This window comes from Parus major, chromosome 9 (assembly GCF_001522545.3).
Source record: "Parus major isolate Abel chromosome 9, Parus_major1.1, whole genome shotgun sequence".
NCBI lineage: Eukaryota > Metazoa > Chordata > Aves > Passeriformes > Paridae > Parus > Parus major.
The window spans coordinates 10,785,343-10,807,832 of NC_031778.1; the positions used below are offsets into that span (position 1 = coordinate 10,785,343).

The 22,490-nt window shown below is 37.7% G+C and overlaps 1 protein-coding gene across 8 annotated transcripts in view; it reads left to right on the forward strand.

The window, feature by feature from the left end:
* U2SURP (U2 snRNP associated SURP domain containing) overlaps positions 1-21,571 on the forward strand; it is a 44,262-nt gene extending 22,691 nt beyond the window's left edge. For 7 of the 8 annotated variants that reach the window (XM_015637142.2, XM_015637138.2, XM_015637139.2 and 4 more), the window contains 14 exons: positions 314-380; positions 470-633; positions 1,709-1,871; positions 2,403-2,482; positions 3,513-3,600; positions 5,156-5,278; positions 6,177-6,333; positions 6,674-6,769; positions 7,399-7,465; positions 8,437-8,599; positions 16,263-16,373; positions 18,788-18,906; positions 19,654-19,830; positions 21,061-21,571. In XM_015637142.2, the coding sequence (XP_015492628.1) occupies positions 314-380; positions 470-633; positions 1,709-1,871; positions 2,403-2,482; positions 3,513-3,600; positions 5,156-5,278; positions 6,177-6,333; positions 6,674-6,769; positions 7,399-7,465; positions 8,437-8,599; positions 16,263-16,373; positions 18,788-18,906; positions 19,654-19,830; positions 21,061-21,199 (1,714 nt within the window). In that variant the 3' untranslated portion in view covers positions 21,200-21,571. The remainder of the gene's footprint in view (positions 1-313; positions 381-469; positions 634-1,708; positions 1,872-2,402; positions 2,483-3,512; positions 3,601-5,155; positions 5,279-6,176; positions 6,334-6,673; positions 6,770-7,398; positions 7,466-8,436; positions 8,600-16,262; positions 16,374-18,787; positions 18,907-19,653; positions 19,831-21,060) is intronic. The other variant, XM_015637143.2, reaches the window with a different exon arrangement.
* The last annotated feature ends 919 nt before the right edge of the window (positions 21,572-22,490 follow it).

Genomic DNA, 22,490 nt, shown 5'->3' on the forward strand with positions numbered 1-22,490 from the left:
GTTCTTTCTGACCTTGTTTGTTCTTCTCTTGAGTTCTGAGCAATGCTTTGCTTTTGGGGAGCTCTGCTCTCTGCAGATTGCATATGTGTGTGTGTGTGCGTGCTTGTGTGTGTATGGCTGCGTGGAGCAGTTGCACATGTTCTGCTTGGCTATGCTGTGGGTGTATGTGTTTTAGCTCCTTGTGTTCACTCTGCAGCTGAGATGGGATTCTGAACAGGGTTTGTTTGTTTGCTTTTTTATTCCTTCTTTTAAATTTATGTCAGTTCCAGATTTATAATATGTTTTGTGTCTTTTTCTTTGCTCTTTGGTTTAGGTTTTTATTTGAAAACCAGACTCCAGCCCATGTATATTATAGATGGAAGCTTTATTCAATTCTTCAGGCAAGTAGAATTTTAATGATAATTCATAGCTTCAAGCATAGTGAAGTAAAATAACACCAAAATAAAAATACTTCTGTTTTCTTTGGTAGGGGGATGCTCCAACCAAATGGAGGACAGAAGATTTCCGTATGTTCAAAAATGGATCCTTCTGGAGGCCACCACCATTGAATCCATACTTGCATGGGATGTCAGAAGAGCAAGAAACAGAAGCATTTGTGGAGGAGCCGAACAAGAAGGGTGCACTTAAGGAAGAGTATGTACCACCACTGAGTGATGGTGCTGCTTTGATAGCTGCTCTGCCTGGGCTTGCCCGTTGTGTTTTTGTAGTTCTAATGTGTCGTCCTGAAAGCTGTCATACTTGTCATAGTATTATGTACATGCCTGAGTGTCTCTTAACCTCAGTGCTTCTGATCATACTTTTTGCTAAATACCTTCTTGTCATCACTGAACCTTTCATTCCAGTTGTTATTAACCCTTAATTTGAGAGGGATTTGGAAGATGAGAGTTTTTCCCCATTTTCTGCTGCTGTCTGTAGCTGAGGATATGTAGCATATTTCTCAACATTGTTGTGACCTCAGGAACTAAACTGTTGCTGTAATATTAAACTTACTTACGCTGTTCATCAGAAATTGAAATTGGGAGCAGTTGTTAATAAACAGGAAGAGAGAGATCATCAGAGTTCCTTGCTGTGAAGTGTCAGTGTACTGGGAATTGCTATGGTAGTGAAAATGGAAACCTTTTCCTAATTTTGCTGCTGTACTAACATGTGGAATTTTTTTGCTTGTTTTATTCTTCTCATCATAGTTACCACACCAGTCATGCTTCTGTGGGTTTTAATATGCACTTTGTTTCTTACACCTTCTTTTGGAAAGGTTCAAAAACAGATTCTTTAAAAAATGCTCTCTGTGTATGCAGGTCAGGGAAAATGTGAAGTAATTGTTTATTTACTAACTTTCTGAATCTAGTGTTTCTTATTCTGTGGCAGAAATGACTTGCATGCTTTAGATTTATCCATTTGGTTTAGGCCTAAACTAAATCCAGAAAAATAATTGCTTTATTAGAGATACTGATGTTCTTGATTAGGTATTTTTCAGCTGTTTTTCTTGATTTCTGTATGTAATCAAGACTTGAGTGAGAATTTTTTGCACTTTATGTAATATGGACACATAAATTCTTGAATCACTGAAATAACTCAGGCAAAAGAATATAAAAATATTGAAAATTGCTTTTCTCTTAAAGATGGAAAAATGAAAAAACATTGTTAAATGGAAATTCACAAAAGTACTTTTCATTTTATACTAAAAGTATTAAAATTCTTGGTATTTCAGACAGAGGGACAAACTAGAGGAAATTCTACGTGGATTAACACCTCGGAAGAATGATATTGGTGACGCAATGGTTTTCTGTCTAAATAATGCAGAAGCTGCTGAAGAAATTGTGGACTGCATTACAGAGTCATTATCCATCCTCAAGACTCCTCTTCCTAAGAAGGTGTGGAGATTTTCTATAGTCTTGTATTTTGGGGGAAGAGCTCACTTTGCAGCATGTGCATATGATTTACAAGCATTTCATAAGTTTCAGGCAGTGCTGAGGTTTTGTACTAAAATGTGGACTTGAATTTAAGTATGGTCTCTTTTTTTATATTTATTTATTTATTTGAATATATATTTATTTATAAGAATATGTTTTATTCTTTCTGAAGTTGCTTGTAAATAATAGTCTGCCTTATTGTGAAGTTTAAAACAGTGAAATGATCTGTTCAAACGAGGCAATTAAAATGAGAATGCCATGGTTCTCCTTTGTAATGCTGTGGTAATATGTTACAGTAGTTAGTACCCTGCAGCATAACAGGGGGCTAATTGCCTCTTAACATGTTTATTAATAATATAGTTGTGCTACACTCAATTCTAATTAGGTACTTCCGGATAGTTTAAACTGTCTTGTAGTCTTTCTGTGAAAATGCCTTTATTTTCAGGAGAATTTAAATTGGAGTTATCTTAATTTGGCTGTTTTTTATTGTAGATTGCAAGATTGTATTTAGTGTCGGATGTGTTATACAACTCTTCAGCTAAAGTTGCCAATGCTTCCTACTATAGAAAATTGTAAGTATATTATTTTAGGTGATTGGCAGTTAGAAAAACCTCTTCTGTTCATCTTTGTATGTACATCTCTGGATAAATGTGGTTGTAGGAAATTCAGACTCTTTTGTGCTACTCCTATTACAGACTGATGGTATTTATATCTGCTTGCATGAAAATGTGTAAGATGTAGCATGTTGGTAATGCAAAAAAATGTATGTGCCCTATGCAAGGGACCACTTGCATGAAAGTCCATAAAGGTGAGAGAGAATACCTCATGTGCCTCTTGACAGAAAGAGCCTGTAGATAAAATTCAGGATATGGTATAGCAGGTAGTTCAAGCAAAGAAGTAAATTTTGGAAACATTTTTATTAAAATACGGGGGGTGTAACTTTCCATAAACTTTGGATAAGGCATAAGGGGATATTATGTACTTTATTTCTAAGGTGCTGAGCAGAATTTAGGAAGAATGTCCAAGGGACAGTATCTTTGTCATATTCAATGTTTGTGTCTGGTTCCTGGAGTCTCTCTAATGTTAGGGCAGCATGGTGGGAAATAGTCAGCATGTTACAAAACTAGTGATTGCAATTGATGTTTCTTGTTGCAATGTGTCTGTGTTGTGCTGGTTTATTTTTTGCACATTGTGAGAAGCTCAAGGGAAGCTGGGCAGCTGTTGCTCACTGTGCTTTCATTGAGGGCCTCACTGAATAAATTAGAATACAATTAAGAATTTTTTTAAAATACAGATTGAATTTTGAGACAATTCTTTCATTCTATTTAAGGTTGTAAAACTCCTTTTATCGTCCTCCAATCTTTCCAGGGTGTATAAAGAGACTGCAGCAGATGTGAAGATCTCCCTTCACAGTTCTGTTGTTGTCCAAGGTGATTTAATATATAGTAATCATATTTGCTTTATAGTTCAGTTCATGGCTACTATAAGGATCAGAACCTTGTGCTTTTGAGTCCTGTGTCCCAGGTATTTTCATGAATTATGTATGTCCAGAAAACATATATTACAAAGTTTAACTAAAGAAATGTATATGTTTAATTCTAGTTTTGAAACAAAATTATGTCAGATATTCTCTGATCTCAATGCTACTTACCGTACAATACAAGGCCATTTACAGTCTGAAAATTTCAAGGTATGTATTTCATTGTTATTTACATGACATAGAAGTCACATAAATAGATGTTCCTGCACAAGAGATTGCATACTATGATAGGTGGCTTAGCCATCAAGGTCCCTATTTAGGCTTTAAAAATAATAATTTTAAAAAAAGTTTTCACTTTTGCAAGGGCAGTCTTGAAATTAAGGAAGGAAATGAGCATCTGCCAGCTGAAGTGTACCAGGAGATGTACAGTTGTGGAGTTGAGAGGATATCTGTCTATTACTTGAATAGCAGACAAGGCCTTCTAGCTTTCTTACTGTTCTTGGGCCACCTGTATTTCAATTTCAGAAGTGGACTTGTGTGGGAAAAGCCACATTGTGCTCAGTGTGGGAAAGAAGCTCCTTGGGCAGAACAGCATAAAGTTACTTCTAAATGTTTTTTTTGTGTCAGGCTTTTAGAGTTCTGATAATCTGACAATGGGTACTTGAGAGTGATTTTTGAGGTCAAATGCTCTCTGCTTCTCATGCTCAACTCCTTTCCTTCTGTTTCCATGATGCCTCTGCACTTAATTTTTCCTTTTCTTTTTCAGTCAGAAGCTTTAAATACAAAGCTTACAGAGTAGTTAACCTGCATTAAGATCTTCATCCTGGTTGTCCTCCTTCCGCTCTCAATTGCTCTAGATTGAGAATCAATTTTAGTTATCTGCTATTTTAAAACTTTGTTAAATTATTTCATGTATCTGCATCTTCAGCTACATTAAGTGTGTCAAACTTGAACTGAAACACGTTTTCAAATATGCTTTTTAAAAAGAAAAATGATAAAATTATTTGGTTTGGAAGGGACTTTAAAAGATCGTCTGTTCCAGCCCCCTGCCATGGGCAGAGACGCCTTTCACTAAACCAGGTGGCTCAAAACTCCGTCCAGCCTGGCCTTGAATGCTTCCAGGGGTGGGGCAGCCACAGCTTCTCTGGGCATCCTGTGCCACTGCCTCAGCACCTTCACATTGAAGAATTTCTTGGCAGTAGCAAATCTAAACAGACCTTTCTGTTTAAAGCCATTCCTCCCTTCTCCTCTCACTACCTGCCCTTTTAAGAAATCCTTCTCCAGCTTTCTTTTAGCCCCTTTGGGTGCTGGAAGTGGCTCTTAAGGTCTCCCCAGAGCCTTCACTTCTCCAGGCTGAGCAAAATGAAAGTGGGAACACAATTTCAGTTCAATAATATGTGTAAGCCAATGTTAGTTTCAGTTGTTTTATTTTACAAACAGATATTTTCTCTTAGATTTGGTAGAGAGGGACCTGCTTTGAACTTCAGGACAGAATGAAATTTACTGTCAGGATAGAGCTGGCAACAGCCAAAATGGATAATGTAACAGGAATTTAAAGGGAAAATGAAACCCAAATGAGATTTCTTAAAATGTATCTTCTTAAAATTACTAGTCTTGCCCAGCCACGGTATCATTGTAATATACTTCAGTATGGAACTACTTAAGAACAGTTGTCTACAGTAGTAGTTCTCTGTGGTCTATTTCCCATCACATAAAATTTCTCAATACAAGTGTTTTAGCAGTTACTTTTTCTTCTTGCTTCTAGCAACGGGTGATGACATGCTTCCGAGCATGGGAAGACTGGGCAATCTATCCAGAGCCATTTCTGATCAAACTGCAGAATATTTTCTTGGGGCTTGTAAATATCATGGAAGATAAAGAAACAGAGGTAGGTGACCTGAGGAGTTATGCTCATAGATGGCAGGGAAAACACATTAATATAAAACGGGGCTCACACAGATTATTTTGCTCTCTCTTTTAGGGTGGATAAACCTTCCGAGTCCTTCCTCCTAAGTAGAGGTGTAACATATTTTCAAAAGCAAATACTGTTTATTCTGTTCATGTGTTTCTTGATAGTAGATTAGGTGCTGTGGTGGCATTACACTGTGTAAGTGTTTCAGAGCAAAGACTAGTGCAGAAGGACAGGTATTTCCTTTGTGCTGGAAATACTCTGTAATACCTGTCTGAATTCCGAGTGGAGTTTCAGGCATTGTAGCTGTGTGGAAAGATGCCTTTCAGAGCAGTGGGAGAGATGCCTGCAGTATAATTTAACTAAAGCAGATCCCTCAGAGTGGAAGAGCAGGGTGAACACACATGTATGAAGGACAATGCCTGTACCTAAAAAGTTAGAATACGCAGCTGTATTTATAATTTCTGTGTTCCTTAAATTGGTGCTCCTGCTAAATATCCATTTTTGTCAGTTGTTCATTTTACTGGTCTTGGGGTAGCTTTCATATCAAGGAAGTATGATTTATGTGACTCTAATTGACTGATTTTGAGCTAAACCTCAACTTAATAGCTTTTCTTTTTAACAAGTATTGGAAAGCTTCCAGTACATTGTGTAAAAATTCCAATTTCTTGCCTATAAATTTTTTTACATGAAGATACTGCTATTTCCTCTACAATAAGCAACTGTACTTGTTAGCAAAAATCGTTGAAGCAGATTTTTTGGAGGTTTTGATATTTATAAAAGTGCTTTTTAAAATAGAAATTATTTGATAATTGGAGAAGTAAAGAAAAGCAATGTTGATTTGTACTTGAAATAATGACATATTTTTTGCTTTCAGGAAGTACCGGATGATCTTGATGGTGCTCCCATTGAGGAAGAGCTCGATGGTGCTCCACTAGAAGATGTGGATGGAATTCCTATTGATACTGCTCCTATTGATGATCTGGATGGAGTCCCAATTAAATCACTGGATGATGATCTTGATGGCGTTCCTTGTATGAAATGTTTCAGCTTCCAAGTTGAATCTTCAGTCTTTGATCTTTTCTTTCTGCATAGTTTTTAGAAATTCAGCCTAGAATTGATCTGACATGTAACTTTGTAAAAGGTTGCTTAATTTCAATATGCTCTACTATCTTTAGATAGTAATTGCTTCAGAAGCCCAGGAAGTGTCTTCTGATGTTACAGATGTCAGGATCTAAACCTTGGTTTCTTTACTTTGCAAACACTAAGATTATACAATCTGTTTTATTATTTAATTCTGTTATTGTAGTACTTCTCAGTTTCAGCTTCTGAAGAGCTTTGTAAGTTATTTTTCTGTCTCTCTCTCTCCACCAGTGGATACAACTGAAGACTCAAAAAAGAATGAGCCTATATTTAAAGTTGCCCCTTCGAAGTGGGAAGCAGTGGATGAATCAGAACTGGAAGCTCAAGGTTAGTTCTGAAAGTATCTTTTCTGAAGTAAACTGGAAGCATAATGTCACTTATGTAATGATTATTTTCAGCTGATCTGTGCTAAAATGCTAATAAGATTCATGTTGTAGCATAGTAGGATTTTCTGTTGTAACTTGTTCACTGAATTTTTAACCAAAAAGGAAAATAGTGTATTCTGTTAGTTATTCTGCTTTAATAATCTATCAACCCTTAAAATTAATTTCCAGTTTATTAAGAATAAATACTGGAAACCAAAAAAAATAAATAAAAAATTCTAGGTATGTGGCTGGCAATCTTTTAAAATCTTGGTTTGAAAGATAATATTTTAAACTGACAAATACTTGTCTGCTTTTGAAGGATTTACTGCAATGTGATATGTAATGTGAGTGAATAGCTCTGTGAATAGTAAATATTCTGATAATGGGCTGGTTTGAATATTCCTGTGAAATAGAGAATCTGTATTAAGTGCTAGATGCTGGTAAATTTTATCACATTTCTTATTTACCATCAATTCTTGTTATATGTTATATACTGTATATATCTTACTATAATTATATTACAAATGCTAATTTTCAGATTAAGTGGTAGCTTTTTTTTTGTTGTTAAAATTATCCTACTGTCTCTCCTAGCTGTTACTACTTCTAAGTGGGAGCTTTTTGACCAACATGAAGAATCTGAGGAGGAAGAAATTCAAAAGTAAATACTTTTTCATTCTAATGTAAACATACTTACTTTGTACATCTAAGGTTGAGTGTTTGGAACTTTTTATAAGATGGATATGTTATTACATGAGAAGAACAAAAATGAAATTTTGAAAGTAGGAAAATAAGAAAACAGAAAACTCAGGTTTTTAGTGCAGCGTGCTTTCAGCCCCCGTGATTTTTTTCTAACGTGATAAATTACATCTTTTGGTAGAGTTGTTAACTATAATTGAATTTATGCTGATTTGAGAATTCAGCATCAAATAGTGAGAGCTAAGGTAGTATGGAAATCTTGCTATCAGGTATATATGAATGAATCTAAACCTGTGATTGTGCTGCTGAAACAAGCACAGTGAGTCACGTTCTGAGGTGTTTCATTGGATGTTGATGGGCTCCGTGCCAGCAGAAGTTGGTTTTGAGTTGTCTTTCTCTTTGCTGTTCAGGCAGCTGAGAGCATCTGTTAGTTAATGCTGTGAATACTTCCTGCATTGCATGGAGTCCTGCAGCACTCTAGTGGCCAGCCTGGGAATATAATTTTGGGTACCTGCCATCTCTCAGGTTTATCTCCCAAAAGCAAAAGTAGCAAACACTGTTCTTCAATTAAACTTAATATACCTGAAAAGCACCATTACAGCACTTTGAGGTACTGCTGAGGGAGTGGGTTTCCTTTTGTAGCTGAGGTAGATGTGTATTTGATGACTGTAAATTTAATGCATTCTTCTGCACTCTCTTTCTATGAAAAGTGTAAATTGTGTAATTGAGTAATAAAAACTAACAGCTTAATTAAATGAGAAAGATCTGTCTCACAGATGGAGACTAATTTATAGCTGCAGACTTATATAATCTAACTTAATGGATTTCAAAACTAGCAACTAATCATAGAAACTAAGTAAGAGAAATAGTACATTTAATATATACTTAAGATATCTGTGACATCTTAGTTAATTCTGTGTGTTTTCTGTAAAGTCAAGAAGAAGAAAGTGAAGATGAAGAAGACACACAGAGTTCTAAGTCAGAAGAACAACACATGTATTCCAATCCTATTAAAGAGGAAATGCCTGAATCCAAGTCATCAGTCAAATATTCAGAAATGAGTGAAGAAAAGCGTGCCAAACTCCGAGAGATAGAGGTGAGTGTGGGGTGTGTTGTGCCACCCTTCTGTAGCTTTCCTGTCCTCAGCCCACCCTGAGTTCTCTACATATGATTGAGAGTTATATTTACTGAAATAATTAGTCTTATTATGTTGTGGGTTTTTGTTGTAGTCCAGTGTAATTTTGTAAAGGTTTATTTGTTCACACCCTTACTTTGTCTGGTTTTGACATTTAAAATAATGGAAGAAAAAATTAAAAATACAGTCAAGGCATATTGCATGTTGAGAACAACTGTTCATTTTCAGTGTTCTGTTTCAGTACCACTGTAGCTTTAGACCGCTTTGGTGCCCTTACACTTTCCTCGCCTTGGCAAATTAACTTCTGGGATTATCTTTTGGATGTGGTCTTAGTCTTCTACCTTTCTTGTTTTCTCTGTTTCTTGCCTTGAAGTGTCTGTATTTTATTGCATTTAACAGTGTCTCTTTCCACTGTCTCAGCCATCAAACAAAGAAGTAGACACAGCTAACCCACGTAGTCTGGAACTGGAGGTATTTTAATTGAAGCCCTACCTGCAGTTCATAGGGCTGGCTCCCTGGTTCTTCTCTTCTTTCTCCAAGCACAGGTGTTAGTGTAAGTGTTAAGCTTGATCAGCAGAGGTTGTTAAGGCTTTGTTCTGGCTTCTGAACTTGTGCTTGACTGAGAAGGGAAGTAGACTGGAATTTAACAGGAGCTTTGTGTAGCAGTGAAGTCTTTCTGACATACACTGCCATGTAAAATCAGATTTAAAATAGTATGTGACTTCCTGGCTTGTATTCAGTATTCAAACCCAGGGGACACTGAATACCAGAATTCTTGTAGCTTCTAAAATGATACTAAGAAGTTGCTAAATGCTTATTGCAGTTGTAGCATCTCCAAATGACCTGGGTAATGTTTTGAAGGTGGAATTTTGGCTGCCTACCTGTATACGGTGCTGGTTACTTAAAATCAGACATTAGCAAAGCCCCATAATATTCTTCCAAGATGTTCAGCCCATAATATTTTAAAACGTCACAAATGTTGTTTCTCTTATATATGCCTCCTTTTAACTATTCAGATTTTATTGAAATTAATAGACTCTCACTAAGCACTTAGAAATCTCTTGCTTTGCACAGCAGTTTGAAAGTTCATGATACACAGCCATATTAAGTGAATAAATTCTGAGTGTGAGAAGCTGAATGGGATTTATTTCTGACCTGACTCATGGTGGCAGTGTTTTTGTAGAAAATACATGATGGTAGACTAATGAAAGTACAAGTGAAACTAGTTTTCATGTTGCTGTAATATTGATTGTAGCAGTTATGGAAAGAGCTCCTTTCAGACCGAGTATCTGTTTTACAGACGTTATCTTGGCAGCTGTGGAGGCAGATTAGGCAGTGATTTGCTTTAACCATTGTCAGTTTTACACTGCACAAGTGTTTTGAATTCTTTCATCAATGTATTCTGTCAGTAGAAGTTTTGGGTTGTGAATATTTGAGGTTTTCAAGTGCATGATTGCATTTTATTCCTTTTGGTAAGTAAATTACCATTTTGGTTTCAGACTTTTAGAATTGCCAGAAGAGGAGAATTTTTTTTTCTTCTTTTGAGAACATTTCAGACACTAAGTAGGAGTACTTAAAATTTTCCTCAAGTTTGTCATTGACAGGAAAGTACTCCCTGTGCTACTTCAAAGCATTCACACTCATGGTTTCTTCTTAGTATGTACCCAATCCCTGCCAAAACCCACATCCATTATTAAATTTGAGGAAAGGAGCTGAGGAAAACAACAACTAATTACCAGCTTTTAACAATTAGGCCATCTAATATGCACTGTAAAAAAATGTTGTGTAAAAAATTTGGCAAAAAAATTGGTGAGACCTAATTCTCTAGCTATGTGGTCTACACAGTGACTGCCAGGGAAACTGAGAAACATTTTTTCATGCATTTTTTAAAAATTCGTTAATAATGCAACAATTCTTTCTTTTGGCACAGTTAGTAAATTAAGCTTGTTAGCTGGAAGGAGAAAGTAAATTAAGAAACAAACTTTGGCCTCAGCCATCAGACTGGTGCCATCAGAGGAGGCAAGTTAATAACCTTTTGTTTTCTTCCCTCATGCCCCTGTTAATCCTTCTGAAGTGTGAATTCTTCTCAGAACTTAGCAGGACCAGAACAGAGCAGGACCAGAGCTTTTTTCACTGAAGAACAGTGATTTCTTAACTCTTTTTTTAAGTGTGACAAGACTGGCACTTTGCTTTATATTATAACTCAGATTTCAGAGTGGTCTTTATGGTGGTTTTGTGTCTTCCCCCTGGGACATCTAAAAGAAGGTATATTCCTGTTTATAGTGCTATGAAGTGGTAGAAAAATGGGAATTTTATTATTTAAATTGTTCATTAAGTGTATTCCCTTAGAGTGTAGATAAACTCACAGACAAAATGAAGCAGCATAGTCCTCTTTGGACCTTTCTTGAGGGTATCTTAATTCTGCCTCCACCTTGCTGCACAAATTTTGATAATCATTCTCCAAACAACAAAGCACAGCACAGGCTTCATCTGCAGCATGAGGCAGGCTTATCACAAATGCAGACATATCGGTGCTTCCAAAAGGTTATACAGGATTTTAGTCCTTTTTAGTAGCTGGCTTTACTCACTTTTGTGTTGGCCACCTGAGACCTGAAAGCAGAGTTTGACTGAAGTAGGACACCAGTGGTGTGGACGGTTCCTGCTGAGCCTTTCTGCTGATACCCCCAGCTGCAGGAGGGGCAGGCTTGGATCCTGTTACACCACCCTGGGGCTGGGGTCTTGTCAATACCTCCCTGCCCCCTCAAGGTATTGAAAGTCCAATTTATTTTTTTACCAAGAGCCAAACTGATTTTCCTGGATATCACAGAGGAGAGGTGTCAAAAAGCTCAATACAGTTTTCCATTATTTCTTTCTCTGGATTATGGTGCTTAGTGTGCAGAATACTCAGCTTTTGAGTATTTGTTTGTCAGGTCACAGGAGCTATCTGTAGTCATCACAAGAACAAAATATAACCCTTTGGTTTTTGCAGTCTGTGTAGGTTTCTGTAGCTGGCTCATTTGAGGGTAGTGCAAAATGCCCTATTAAATACCTTACTGATTGTGGCTTAATAATAACAACAGATGAGACAAATTGGACTTTGCTTAACTAATAGTTTTGCTGTTTATAGCAGTTGTTTCTTTGAAGGTGATGACTACTCAGAAAATTCTGGTCTATTTTAAGTTTTTGACTCTATTTCTGTTTTACATGAAGCCAAAAGCAAGGAATTGCTTTGCTCCAAGACACTTGGCAACCTGTGAATGTGATGGAGGGTGCCAGAGGGCTCTATGGCAGAATAGATATTTCACGAGTGTACGTCAGTGTATCTGTCATCTGTTGTTGATAATACTGTAGCTGCAGAAATTCCATTCCTCAGATTTCCTGGAAAAATCAAGCTTTCAAAGAAATATTTTGCTCTGCTTCTGGTAAAATCTAGGGCTTGGGACAGCCATTGTTGGAGCAAGACTGTTCTAAACAAAACCAAAACACTTTGGTCTGGTTGGATGTCTGTCCTGTCTCTGACCAGTCTATGTTGGAGTGCTTACATTATTTACCAAGCAGAAATTCCTATCTTTCATCAAATATGTAGTGATTAGCTACCTAGTTCATCCTAATAAGTAGCATGCAGCTAATTTATCTCAAATTAATTATGTTTGAACGTGGCCACTCCTAAGTTCAGAGGCTGTGTAACTGTGGAGTAACCTCTTGTGAAAAAGCCTTTTTGCACTGAAGACCCTGTGCATGGACTCAGTATCAGCAGAAGATTAGAAAACAAAGAACAGTTTTTGGAAGCAGAAGATTAGAAAACAAAGAACAGTTTCTGGAAGCTGATCAGTTTTAAGTGAGGGAGGCTACTGACAGCACACCTGTTGGTATCTAAATGGAAAAATCAGAGCTTTTGTTTGTAGCAGCCTGGTGTCCCTGAGCCATGGTAGCAAAAGGTGCCCATTCCTTTGTCTTGCTTGCTGTCTGAGTGGGCTGTAATCAAGGTCTCAGCTTCTAGCTAAGGCTGAACCCTTGAAATGGATGGAGAGGGGGAGGAAGTCTCCAGATGAGAACCAGCAGACAAGAGGTATGCTGTGGACTGTTTGTCTTGAGCTCATGGGAAAGAGCTCCTCCTTAGTGAGAAATGTGATCCTGCAGTGGAGCATTAAGTAGGGATCACTCACAGCCACTCCAGTGATATCTGACACTTCTGCATTGCAGTCTCTGAACTGGGAACTCTGCTCTGGGAGGCTGCTCTGTCTAAGGAATTAGTATTGCAAAATTTTGGCACAGGGATTTGAAACGTTTTCCCCTTCCATTTTATTAGGCATATCACTGACTTTGGTGATAGGCCAGATAAAAGTTGATGTATTTCTGAAAATGAACATGCTTACCAGTTCTTGTCTGTTGAACAAGAATGGTTAAGGAATAACCATTGCAATGAGGATATATTAGTTCATTCTCAGTGCAGGTTTATAAAGTGAACTGCTTACAGAATTTATCAATTAGATGCTTAAGCAGATTCAAGCCCAAGTATTAAGAATCTTTTTCTCCTGGGTGGGAGACTATCTTGAACTGTGTGATAGGGATATGAGTATCCTGTACTCTGCATGGAGAGATTGTGAGAAGAGTGTTCACTATGGCCAGTGTACAATGAGCAGTGAAATGGGGAAGGGATATAACCAAACATCTTAGTTAAATAGTAATTCTAAGTGGTCAAATTTTTTAGAGAATTCTTTTGTGGCCTTTGGAACTTTCTTGTAAAACACAGTTACGTGGTGATGGATGATAGCAAATAGCAAAAGCTTCTATACATGGAGGTGTAAGGTGAGCTGATCTGATTAACTGCTCACTTCTGCTGGGTGAGGAAACATCCTGATCCTGTGAGCTCTGATACTTGCTGATCTTCTCTTGACCCAATGCATTCTCACTAAGGGAGGGAAAATTGAACTGGGGAGGAGGGTGAGCTTCTGGACTATGGAAGGCTCAGCCAAACACTGCAGTTGGTGCAAGGGAAGGGTGGAAGGGGGAGCCTGTGCTTGGAGTGCAGGAGTGGATGGAAGAGCCTGATCTTTCTGTAGTGAGCTGTTGATACCATCTCAGCACTTTGTAACACTTAGTCACCTTCCCAGGGGATGTACTCATTTCCTCTGCCCACAGCATCTTTTAAAAGGAGTCAGTTTGCATGGGTTCAAAGGGAGATACAGCCATTGTGTGGAGGAGAAATCCATCTCTGGGTGGTCTGTAAAAGACCACAGCTGTCTCAGGAAACCCTATGATCCTGCCATAGCTAGAGTCTGGGGATGTGTTGAACGAGATGTTACCACAGTGTAGCCTTTCCTATTTTCTCTCTTTTCGAGGCACCTGCTAATGACCACCTTCAGCCCCCATTCCACCCACAGTTTCTGGAGAAGCTACATGCAAATAATTCCTCTTGCCATTTAAACTTCCTGCCAGCACTGGGTTGTATGCCATGCATGTCAGCATTTTTTTGCATCCATTTAGCTTATTAAGTCAGGTGAAGCCTGTTGTTTGGATTCCTAGTTTATTTTCATCTCAGATTACTTTGGGCTAGAGACTTAGGCTTCCTTGCTTTCAAAATATGGTTAAATAGAGATTGTCACGGCTTTGTTGGCTAAAAATGTAAAAAACCACATCTTATGAGGATATGTAGGGTTTTTGTGGACTTTTGTTGGTTTAGGGTTTGGTTTTGTTTTTTAAATTACATGGGTTATTTAGTTGGGAAAACAAAGTTAAAGTCTTATGGGCATATTCAGGCCATGACAGCCCAAGAGGCTTCCTGGACCAGCTGAGCCTCCTCTGTACTCCTCTTTGGTACTGAAGGTGCTGAGCAGCTGCTGACCTTGGAGTTTATGTGACGGTAGGGAAGGCTATCTGGATTTTGTAACAGAACAGGTAATACACGGTGACACTGAGTATATGCTTCCAAAAGGTATCTCTGCCTTTGAAACTCTGCTTTTAAAGTGAGGGAAGAAAAGCATGCCTTTATAGAAGATGGTATGTGACAAATGATGATGACAGTTTTCCATTGGCTGAATTGTCAGAAAAAATGCTCAACTGCAGGTAGAGCAGGCTCTGTAAGTGAGGGAGGAAAGCAGAACAGCTGACAGAAATTGTGGTATGAGATAACAGTGGTTTTTAAAAATTTTATTTTAGTTCTTTTTTCCCCAAAGCATGTTGTTCCCTCATATTAGAGACTAAAATAAAAAATGCAGTTTTTGCATAAGCTCTGTAGTGGAAGGGAAAGGGGATCTTGTTCAAAATAGCGTTATCCTTGCTTGGGTTTTATGTTTCTTAGCATACTTACAATTAATTTGTTTTTGTGATACTTTTCCTTTCTGTCAGTAATTGGAAGGGTTGATTAGATCCAGTCTGCTTAATTTTTGAGGGGGAAGAAAAAGCGTGTAGTTTGATTTTGTGACTATTTCATATTAGGGAATTGAGGCCCTGGAGAATGAGAATCCTTTCAGATAATCAAAATGGACACAGTTGCAAGGTCTTTTCCTTTGTGTGTTTTCAGTGTGGAAGAATAAAATACTTTCAAATAGAAAATAACTTTGTGTTTGCTAGAAATAAAAGCTCAAGCACTGAAAAAATCCACTCATATATAGAATGTCAGTCTTGAAACAGGATGTGCCAGGAGGGTCAGAGCATGAACATTTGGAAGATGGCTGACAAACAAAACCTGAATTACTACCAGGCTCTTCCCTCCTTCTCCAAAAAAGAGACGCCTCCTCCAAAAAAGAGGAGCAATTGTTTGTACAAGGACATGTCACTAGGAATAAAGAATAGACAAATGATAAGAGATGTGAGTGAAGTTTCATGATGTGAATCAACTTGGAGAAGGTTTTAGTTCATCTAGACCAAAAAAAAAAAACCCAAAAAACCCAAAACAGAAAAAAAAACAAACCCAAAAAACCCCCCAAAAAAAAAATAACCCACAAAGAAAAACAACACATGGAGAAATTCTGACATTTGCTTAACTTTGTGACTTTGTTGGAGATACTGCAGCAAATTTAGTTTTACATTTAGCAGCACTTGGGAACTGAATTTGGTTGCTAAGCTTGTTAGCACATGAAAAAGTATTATGTTAGTAAAAATCAGTTCTTTCAAATCAGCCACTCTGTGCAAACAACCCTGAAGAGGAGGTGCATTGTTTTATGTCCTAATTATGTCAGTCATTTGATTTTAACATTCAGGGTTAAATGGAAAAAAAGGCAGTTTCCAAAGGAAACTTTGAAGTACACAAGAGAAGTTGAAAGAATATATTGACACCTGCAGTAAATGATTTCATTTTGAAAGAAAAAAAAAACCCAGATGACCCAAGAAATACAAAGGTGCGGTGTACTAATGGTGGGCACAGAATTTAGTAGAATAACAGAAAAAAATTCCCTCTATTTTTAGTTCTCACCATGTCTGTAAACAACTGCAGGTGCCTGCAGATGAGTGTGCGGTTTTGTTACTTTGATCCAGTTTAAATAAATGTAGTATCTCTGTGCACAAGCTTGTATAGAAGGAATGAAGAACACAGACTATATATCATGGAAATTTCATTTTCAGCCTCCTGCCTAACTGGATAATAATAAGTCAAATAATCTAATGGTCAGTATTATTTTCACAGCTTAAGGTGATGAAGTTTCAGGATGAGTTAGAGTCTGGGAAAAGACCCAAGAAGCCAGGCCAGAGTTTTCAGGAACAGGTTGAACACTATAGAGACAAGCTGCTCCAGAGGGTAAGAAATGTTCTTTGTTTGCCTCTGATTCTGTGATAGGCTTTTATTGAGTTCATTGAATGTAAGGTGGCTTTAAATATAACAACACATGGTTCTTGTTAAAATGCTACTGTAATGTTCAATTTCATGTCAAAGTCCAAGTGCTTTCTGCAGAATACATACAACCTCCTTTTTTAATCCAAATCCTGTAGTGTTTCCCACTGTACAGCTGGGAACATAGTGGGGACAGGAACCTTTGAGATGTCTCCTGGATCTACGGCGTGAAGCAAGCTGTTAGGTGTGGGAAAGGAGAGGGACAGCTCTCAATTGAAGATGTTCATCAGACTTCTCATTTTGCTTGTAGTAATTGATCTGTTGTGCTAGTGGCTTCCCAAGGAAGGGAGAAAATAGTTTTAAGCAGGATATTTGTTTCTGATTCTCCAGTGTCTAAGTTTCCTGAATAATTCCAGCTCGCCCATTCACCCAAATGTGACTGATTTTGTACCATGTCTGTTTTTAGAAGATCTCTCTAGACTATGAAGTCAGAGTGATTTTAAAAGTCACCATCTTATATGTGATGATATGATCTCAGACCTTTGAAACGTAATTTAAAAACATAACCTCTTTGGACATTGCTTTAGTGAGGGAGGATAAGTGACAGTTGCTTTTCTCATCTGGTTTTACAGCCTGACGGATCAGTGAGGAAATTAGGTACCCATGCAGTTCCTTGGAAGCTAAATAAGCAGTTTCCACCAGGGTTTTTTCTGTCACTTGTTATTTGCATTATTTGGTGCTCGATATCTGACTAATTCACAGTACCTTGAAGAAAGAGACTTTTAAAAATTAGCTAATCTGATCCCTGAAGGAGATGTACACATTGGAGGTTGATGTTTGCAGTTAAGACTTTACAAAGCTTTTAGAATTTTCTTTCTAAATGTAGTTGTATTGTAAAACTTCCCACTTTTTTGATGTTTTTTATAAAAGTCATGATTTGTACGGTGAGCTCAGAATGCTCCGTGAGACATTAAACTTACAATACGTAGCTTAAACAAACAGAAATTGATAACAGTCCTGATAAAATTTTAGATGCCTTGTGTTGAATTAGTTCAACTGGCTCATAATATTTCTGATTTTTAATAATTTTCTCTTTCAAGAAAGAAAGAAATATTTAACAATATTTATAACTATTCTTTAAAACAACAGTAACTCCGTTATTAAGGGAATAACTTAATCTTCTGCTTTAATGCCATAATAAAGTTAGTTTTTCTAACAGTAATGTAATACTGATCCTGATTACATTTTGCATGAACTTGGTGGTTGGTCATTCTTGTTTATCAGACTTACAGTAAGCTTTCAAGGGTAGTTTCCCAGCAGCATTGTATATTGTTTAGAGACTAGAAACTTGGAGCTATTTAAAATACAATTTATTCTTATTTATCAGGATGAAGTATGTAGTTATGCTGTCAAATAAACCTGGCACATCTTGAGAGTACAGTGATTTTAGAGATGCCTAACAGCAGTTTGTAGGAATAGGAAAAGGGACACTTGCAGGTTTTACTAAGTCTTCTCTGTAAAAAGAGCATGAGACTAGATGTGTACAAATGTCCTGGTATTTCCTGCACTTAGGTTACCTCCCCTCCCTCTACTGTTTTTATTTTCTTCTTTTTTTCCCCACCTTTCTTCCATTTAGCTAAATCACCTCTTCTTTGTCTTCTTTATGGGGTATGCAGGGAATATCTGTTTATTTTTTGCCATGGAATTGATTTTTTTTTTTAATTGAATGATCAGTACTAAAAACCACAGCATCTGATCTCTGTGTTCAGATTTGCTGTTGAGGTTTATTTTTGTATAGTTAATTTTCTATTTGACAGACAGACTCAGTGTGCTCAGGGTATATATTTTCTTTCAAAATGGTCCTGTTTATACTTAGAAATGGACTATAGTTGTTTGTTTTTGATAGAGTAGATGTTATTGCAGAATCTTGTTTGTGTTTTTGTTCTGTCTTTAGATAGCTTCTACTTATGAGAGTATATCAATTTTCAGTCTGGATTAATGAGGATGAATGCACATATTTGATGTAAAAAGAGGTTTCTGGTATTTTTCCATGTTTAATTTAGTTTAGAAAATCTATTACAGCTGTAATATTTCCCTGATATTTGTAACATTGAAGACTGTTCATTTCCAGGTAGATACTCAGATTTTCTCACACAGGGTGATATTCCTCATGTTTTTGTTAGTTTGTGTTACAGTAAATGTTTGTGCTGTGTCCCAAGCAGGAGCAAAGGGCTGAAGAGCTGGGAGGGTGTGACCATTAGTTCAGATCATGTGCTGTGTTCCATCAGTGATCACTGCTCTTATGCTGTTTGTCATTAGCTTGATTGCCTTTAATAGTTATTCACACCTTATCTGAAATCGTGATGCTTCTAATAATCTAGGAAAAAGAAAAAGAGATGGAAAGAGAACGGGACAGAGACAAAAAGGACAAGGAAAAGTCTGAGACCAGGTCCAAAGATAAGAAGGAAAAGGAGGAATGCACACCAACACGGAAAGAGAGGTATGCCTCTCCTTGGACAAAAGTGAGTGGGGGGAGAACCCTCACAGTGTCTTTACAGGCAATGATGGCCTTGAAATTACCTTATATCACACACCTGATTTAAAAAAAAACCCACAAAACCACCTAACAAAACAAAAAAACCAAACAAACCCCATGCTTTGGCTATTAAAACATGCTCCAAAATGTTAAAGGAATTGCCATTTTTACCCTGCAGAGGGTAAAACAGAGTTGCCCTTTGGCTCATTTATGCCCTGGGGAAGCACTGTAAAACGATCACCAATGGGGGTTAACTGTCTTTAGCAGTGAATTGCCTGCAGTGCCTCGGTCAGAAAACTGTCCTGAGGACAGACCACAAATGATACGTGTGGTTTCAGAGTTACTCACCTCACAGTGTGGATCCTTCTGAGCAGCTGGGTTTGGGATAGAGTGGACACTGATTTTCTAATGCTTACATAGCCAAACTCTGCCTTGATTCTAAGTGTAGCTATGGTAAAAGGCCTTGCTTTTCAGGGAGTTGTGACAGAATGTGTTTACACTACCAAATGACTCACAGGCCTTGATTTTTTTCAAGCAGAGAAAATCTGTTGCACATGTTAAACTTGATTTTCTGTTTTAATAATAAAAAGCCTACAATATTTTAATTACTTACAAGTAACTGACATGACGTTGGCTAAAGCAAATCCCTGCAGAAAGGAGCAGCTGTTCTTACTGTGTGTTTTCCCTCCCCACGTGTGTGGCTGCCTGCAGGAAAAGGCGGCACAGCGCTTCCCCCAGCCCGTCCCGCAGCAGCGGCAGCCGCCGAGCCAAGTCACCCTCGCCCAAATCGGAACGCTCCGAGCGCTCCGAACGCTCCCACAAGGAGAGCTCCCGCTCCCGCTCCTCACACAAAGATTCTCCCAGAGATGTCAGTAAAAAAGGCAAAAGGTGAGCTGGTATCTTCTCTGTTTCAGGAAGCTGACGGCTGTGTTTGGCTGGGGTTTGGGGGGCGTTGCAGCAGAGCACATTTGATACTTGGGTACTTTCTCTCACAGTGTAGTGCATGTTCCTCATTAATACTTTTGGGCACTGGGGTTGGAGGTGCACATAGTCTCTTGCCCTGATGGCTCCAGATTCTGCTCTGCTGTGGTTTTGTTCACCTGTTCACTAGTAATTTGAAGAAATGCTGCTTTCTTAGCTTTTTCTTTTCAAAGGATAAGTCTTCTGTAGTCATTCTAATATTTCTGTAGCCCATCTGTAGAACCTCTCAAATTACAGTGGCCATGCAGCCTTTCACTGATAATTCACTTACATGAAGCTCCTCACTCCTATAGTTTGTCTTTTAAGGGGAAAAAAAAAAATTGGATACTGCTTATGGGGTTTTGTTTTCAAACTAGTTATTTCCTAACCTCCACTCTGACACAAATATTTGTCTTTAGTTAATGTTAAACTTGAGGTGAAATTTCATTATTCTGCTAATGCTGCTGTAACTTGAAACTTGCAAGTTCACCTTCCAGTTTTCATAGAGGTATAGAATATGTTACTGATCTAAAATTCCTCAGTCAGGGTGAGGAAAACTCCTTGATGGTGTTGGAAAAATGATAGCACAAAACTACTGTATTCTTGTGCTTATATAAATGAGGATTTCAAATAAAAGTAGAAAAGTAGCTGAGATTGGATTTTTTTTTAGAGTTAATATGATGCTCATTCAGTTTTCATTATATTATATCAATATATTAGGTGTGTGTTAGATGACAGTAAATTCAGTGTCCCTTGTTTTTCTGTGGGGTTGCATCGCAATCTGAACGTGCTTGATGAGAATCAGAAGTATTTCATTGTAACACAATTGAACATGATTTTTCATTTCTGTTTGGATATAGGCTGCAATTCATACAAGAGCCAAAGCTGGTTGAGGTTATGTGAAAGGCTGTGGATTTTAAGAACATGAGTGCATGTTATTTTTCATGTGGGTTCTAAGCACTGAAGATAAGCCCAAAATACTCTCAAAACCTTATAATACAGAATTGGCCTTTTTCTCAAAAGCAAGATATCACCATATTACTGTTGTTACTAGGGAAAAATACTTTCTACATCATTTGGCTCAATAAACAAATACAAGTAACTTCAGGAAAAGGTGCTTTTATCTATTAGTATTTGACACCAAGGTTTTTTTTGCAGGTCGCCATCTGGCTCCAGGACACCCAAAAGATCAAGAAGATCACGATCCAGATCCCCTAAAAAGTCAGGGAAGAAATCCAGGTCTCAGTCCCGTTCTCCTCACAGATCTCACAAGAAGTCAAAGAAAAGCAAACACTGACAATATTTTTTATGAAGTTGTCACTTACTGGAAATGCGGTTTTGTTTTTGTGCCTGAACAGTCTGTTTAAAAACAAAAAAGCATTCCTGATTTATTTTTTTTTTGTGAATGCACGTGTATACTCATGAGTATCGGCATCTGTAGACCTGTCATTGTTTTATATTGTACAAAATATCTTCATTGTGACTATTTCCCAAAAGAAACATTTTTGTGTTTAGAAGTTTCATCTAATGTGTGTAACTGATTTGCTGGCAGTAGTGAAATTTTGTTTTTAGAATGTTGTGACATAGCAGAAATAACCCAAATGTTCCCCCTTTTTGTAGCTTTGACAATTTGAATTAGATTTCAAATAAAATCTGAACAGAAAATGAAGATGTTGTTTTCTTGCCCCAGTGGTGATCCAGATTCCTAAGGGAGCACAGAGTTTGTTTGGAAGTACTCTTTCAGACACACTGTGCTGCTGGATGGTTCAGTGCAGTGGGGCTCTGTTCCTGTTCTCACTGCTTTGGCTGTCCAGATAAAGGCACCTTCTGAATCCAGTGGATGGGGTTTCTTTCCTGCTCTGAGATTTCACTGTGAGAAGAGTTGAACAGTCTGGTACCTACCCTGATAAGCTCTACAGGTAAATCTTTGCTTCCTATGTCTCCATTTTAATCACAGGGAGTATTTATAACACCACAGTAATGTTTTTGTTCATTTTTAAAAAATGGCCTCTGCAAAGACACATCCTCTGGGGGTGTGTGTAGCATATGTGTGATGTCTCAGTAACAAGCCACCCTTGTGGCACACATGGGGAACTCTAAAGGACAGCAAGCCTGAGGCTCTGTGATTTCTTACATATAGATACAGTAATTGCAGCCTTCAATAGACTCTTGTTTTCTAAAACTGATTTTTCCTGCAAAAGGACAGTTTTTACATTATTTTATTGAATTTGTTCCTCTGTTGTGAAAATTCTTCAAGATGGGAGAAATTAAATTTTATTACATATTTATTAATATTTTTTATTCAAGAGGCTGTTTAACTTCTTTATTTCGTGTTGGGTTTCCCCTTCTCCAAACCTGTTCTGTGTGTTAGGCATTGATGTGGCTTCAAATTGCATCCCCTTACCATGCAGCCTTTCTGTGGGTGGGAGAAGGGGAGGGATGAGAAATGGGGAGGGTTCAGTGTTCATACATGGAGGTGTGGGGAGATTGTAATAAAAATATCAAATCAAAAGGGATCTGGCCTCTTGTGAACTGTTTGTAAAAGCCAAAGCTGTGCTTAGCTGCAGGCACAGAGTGCTGGCTGAGGG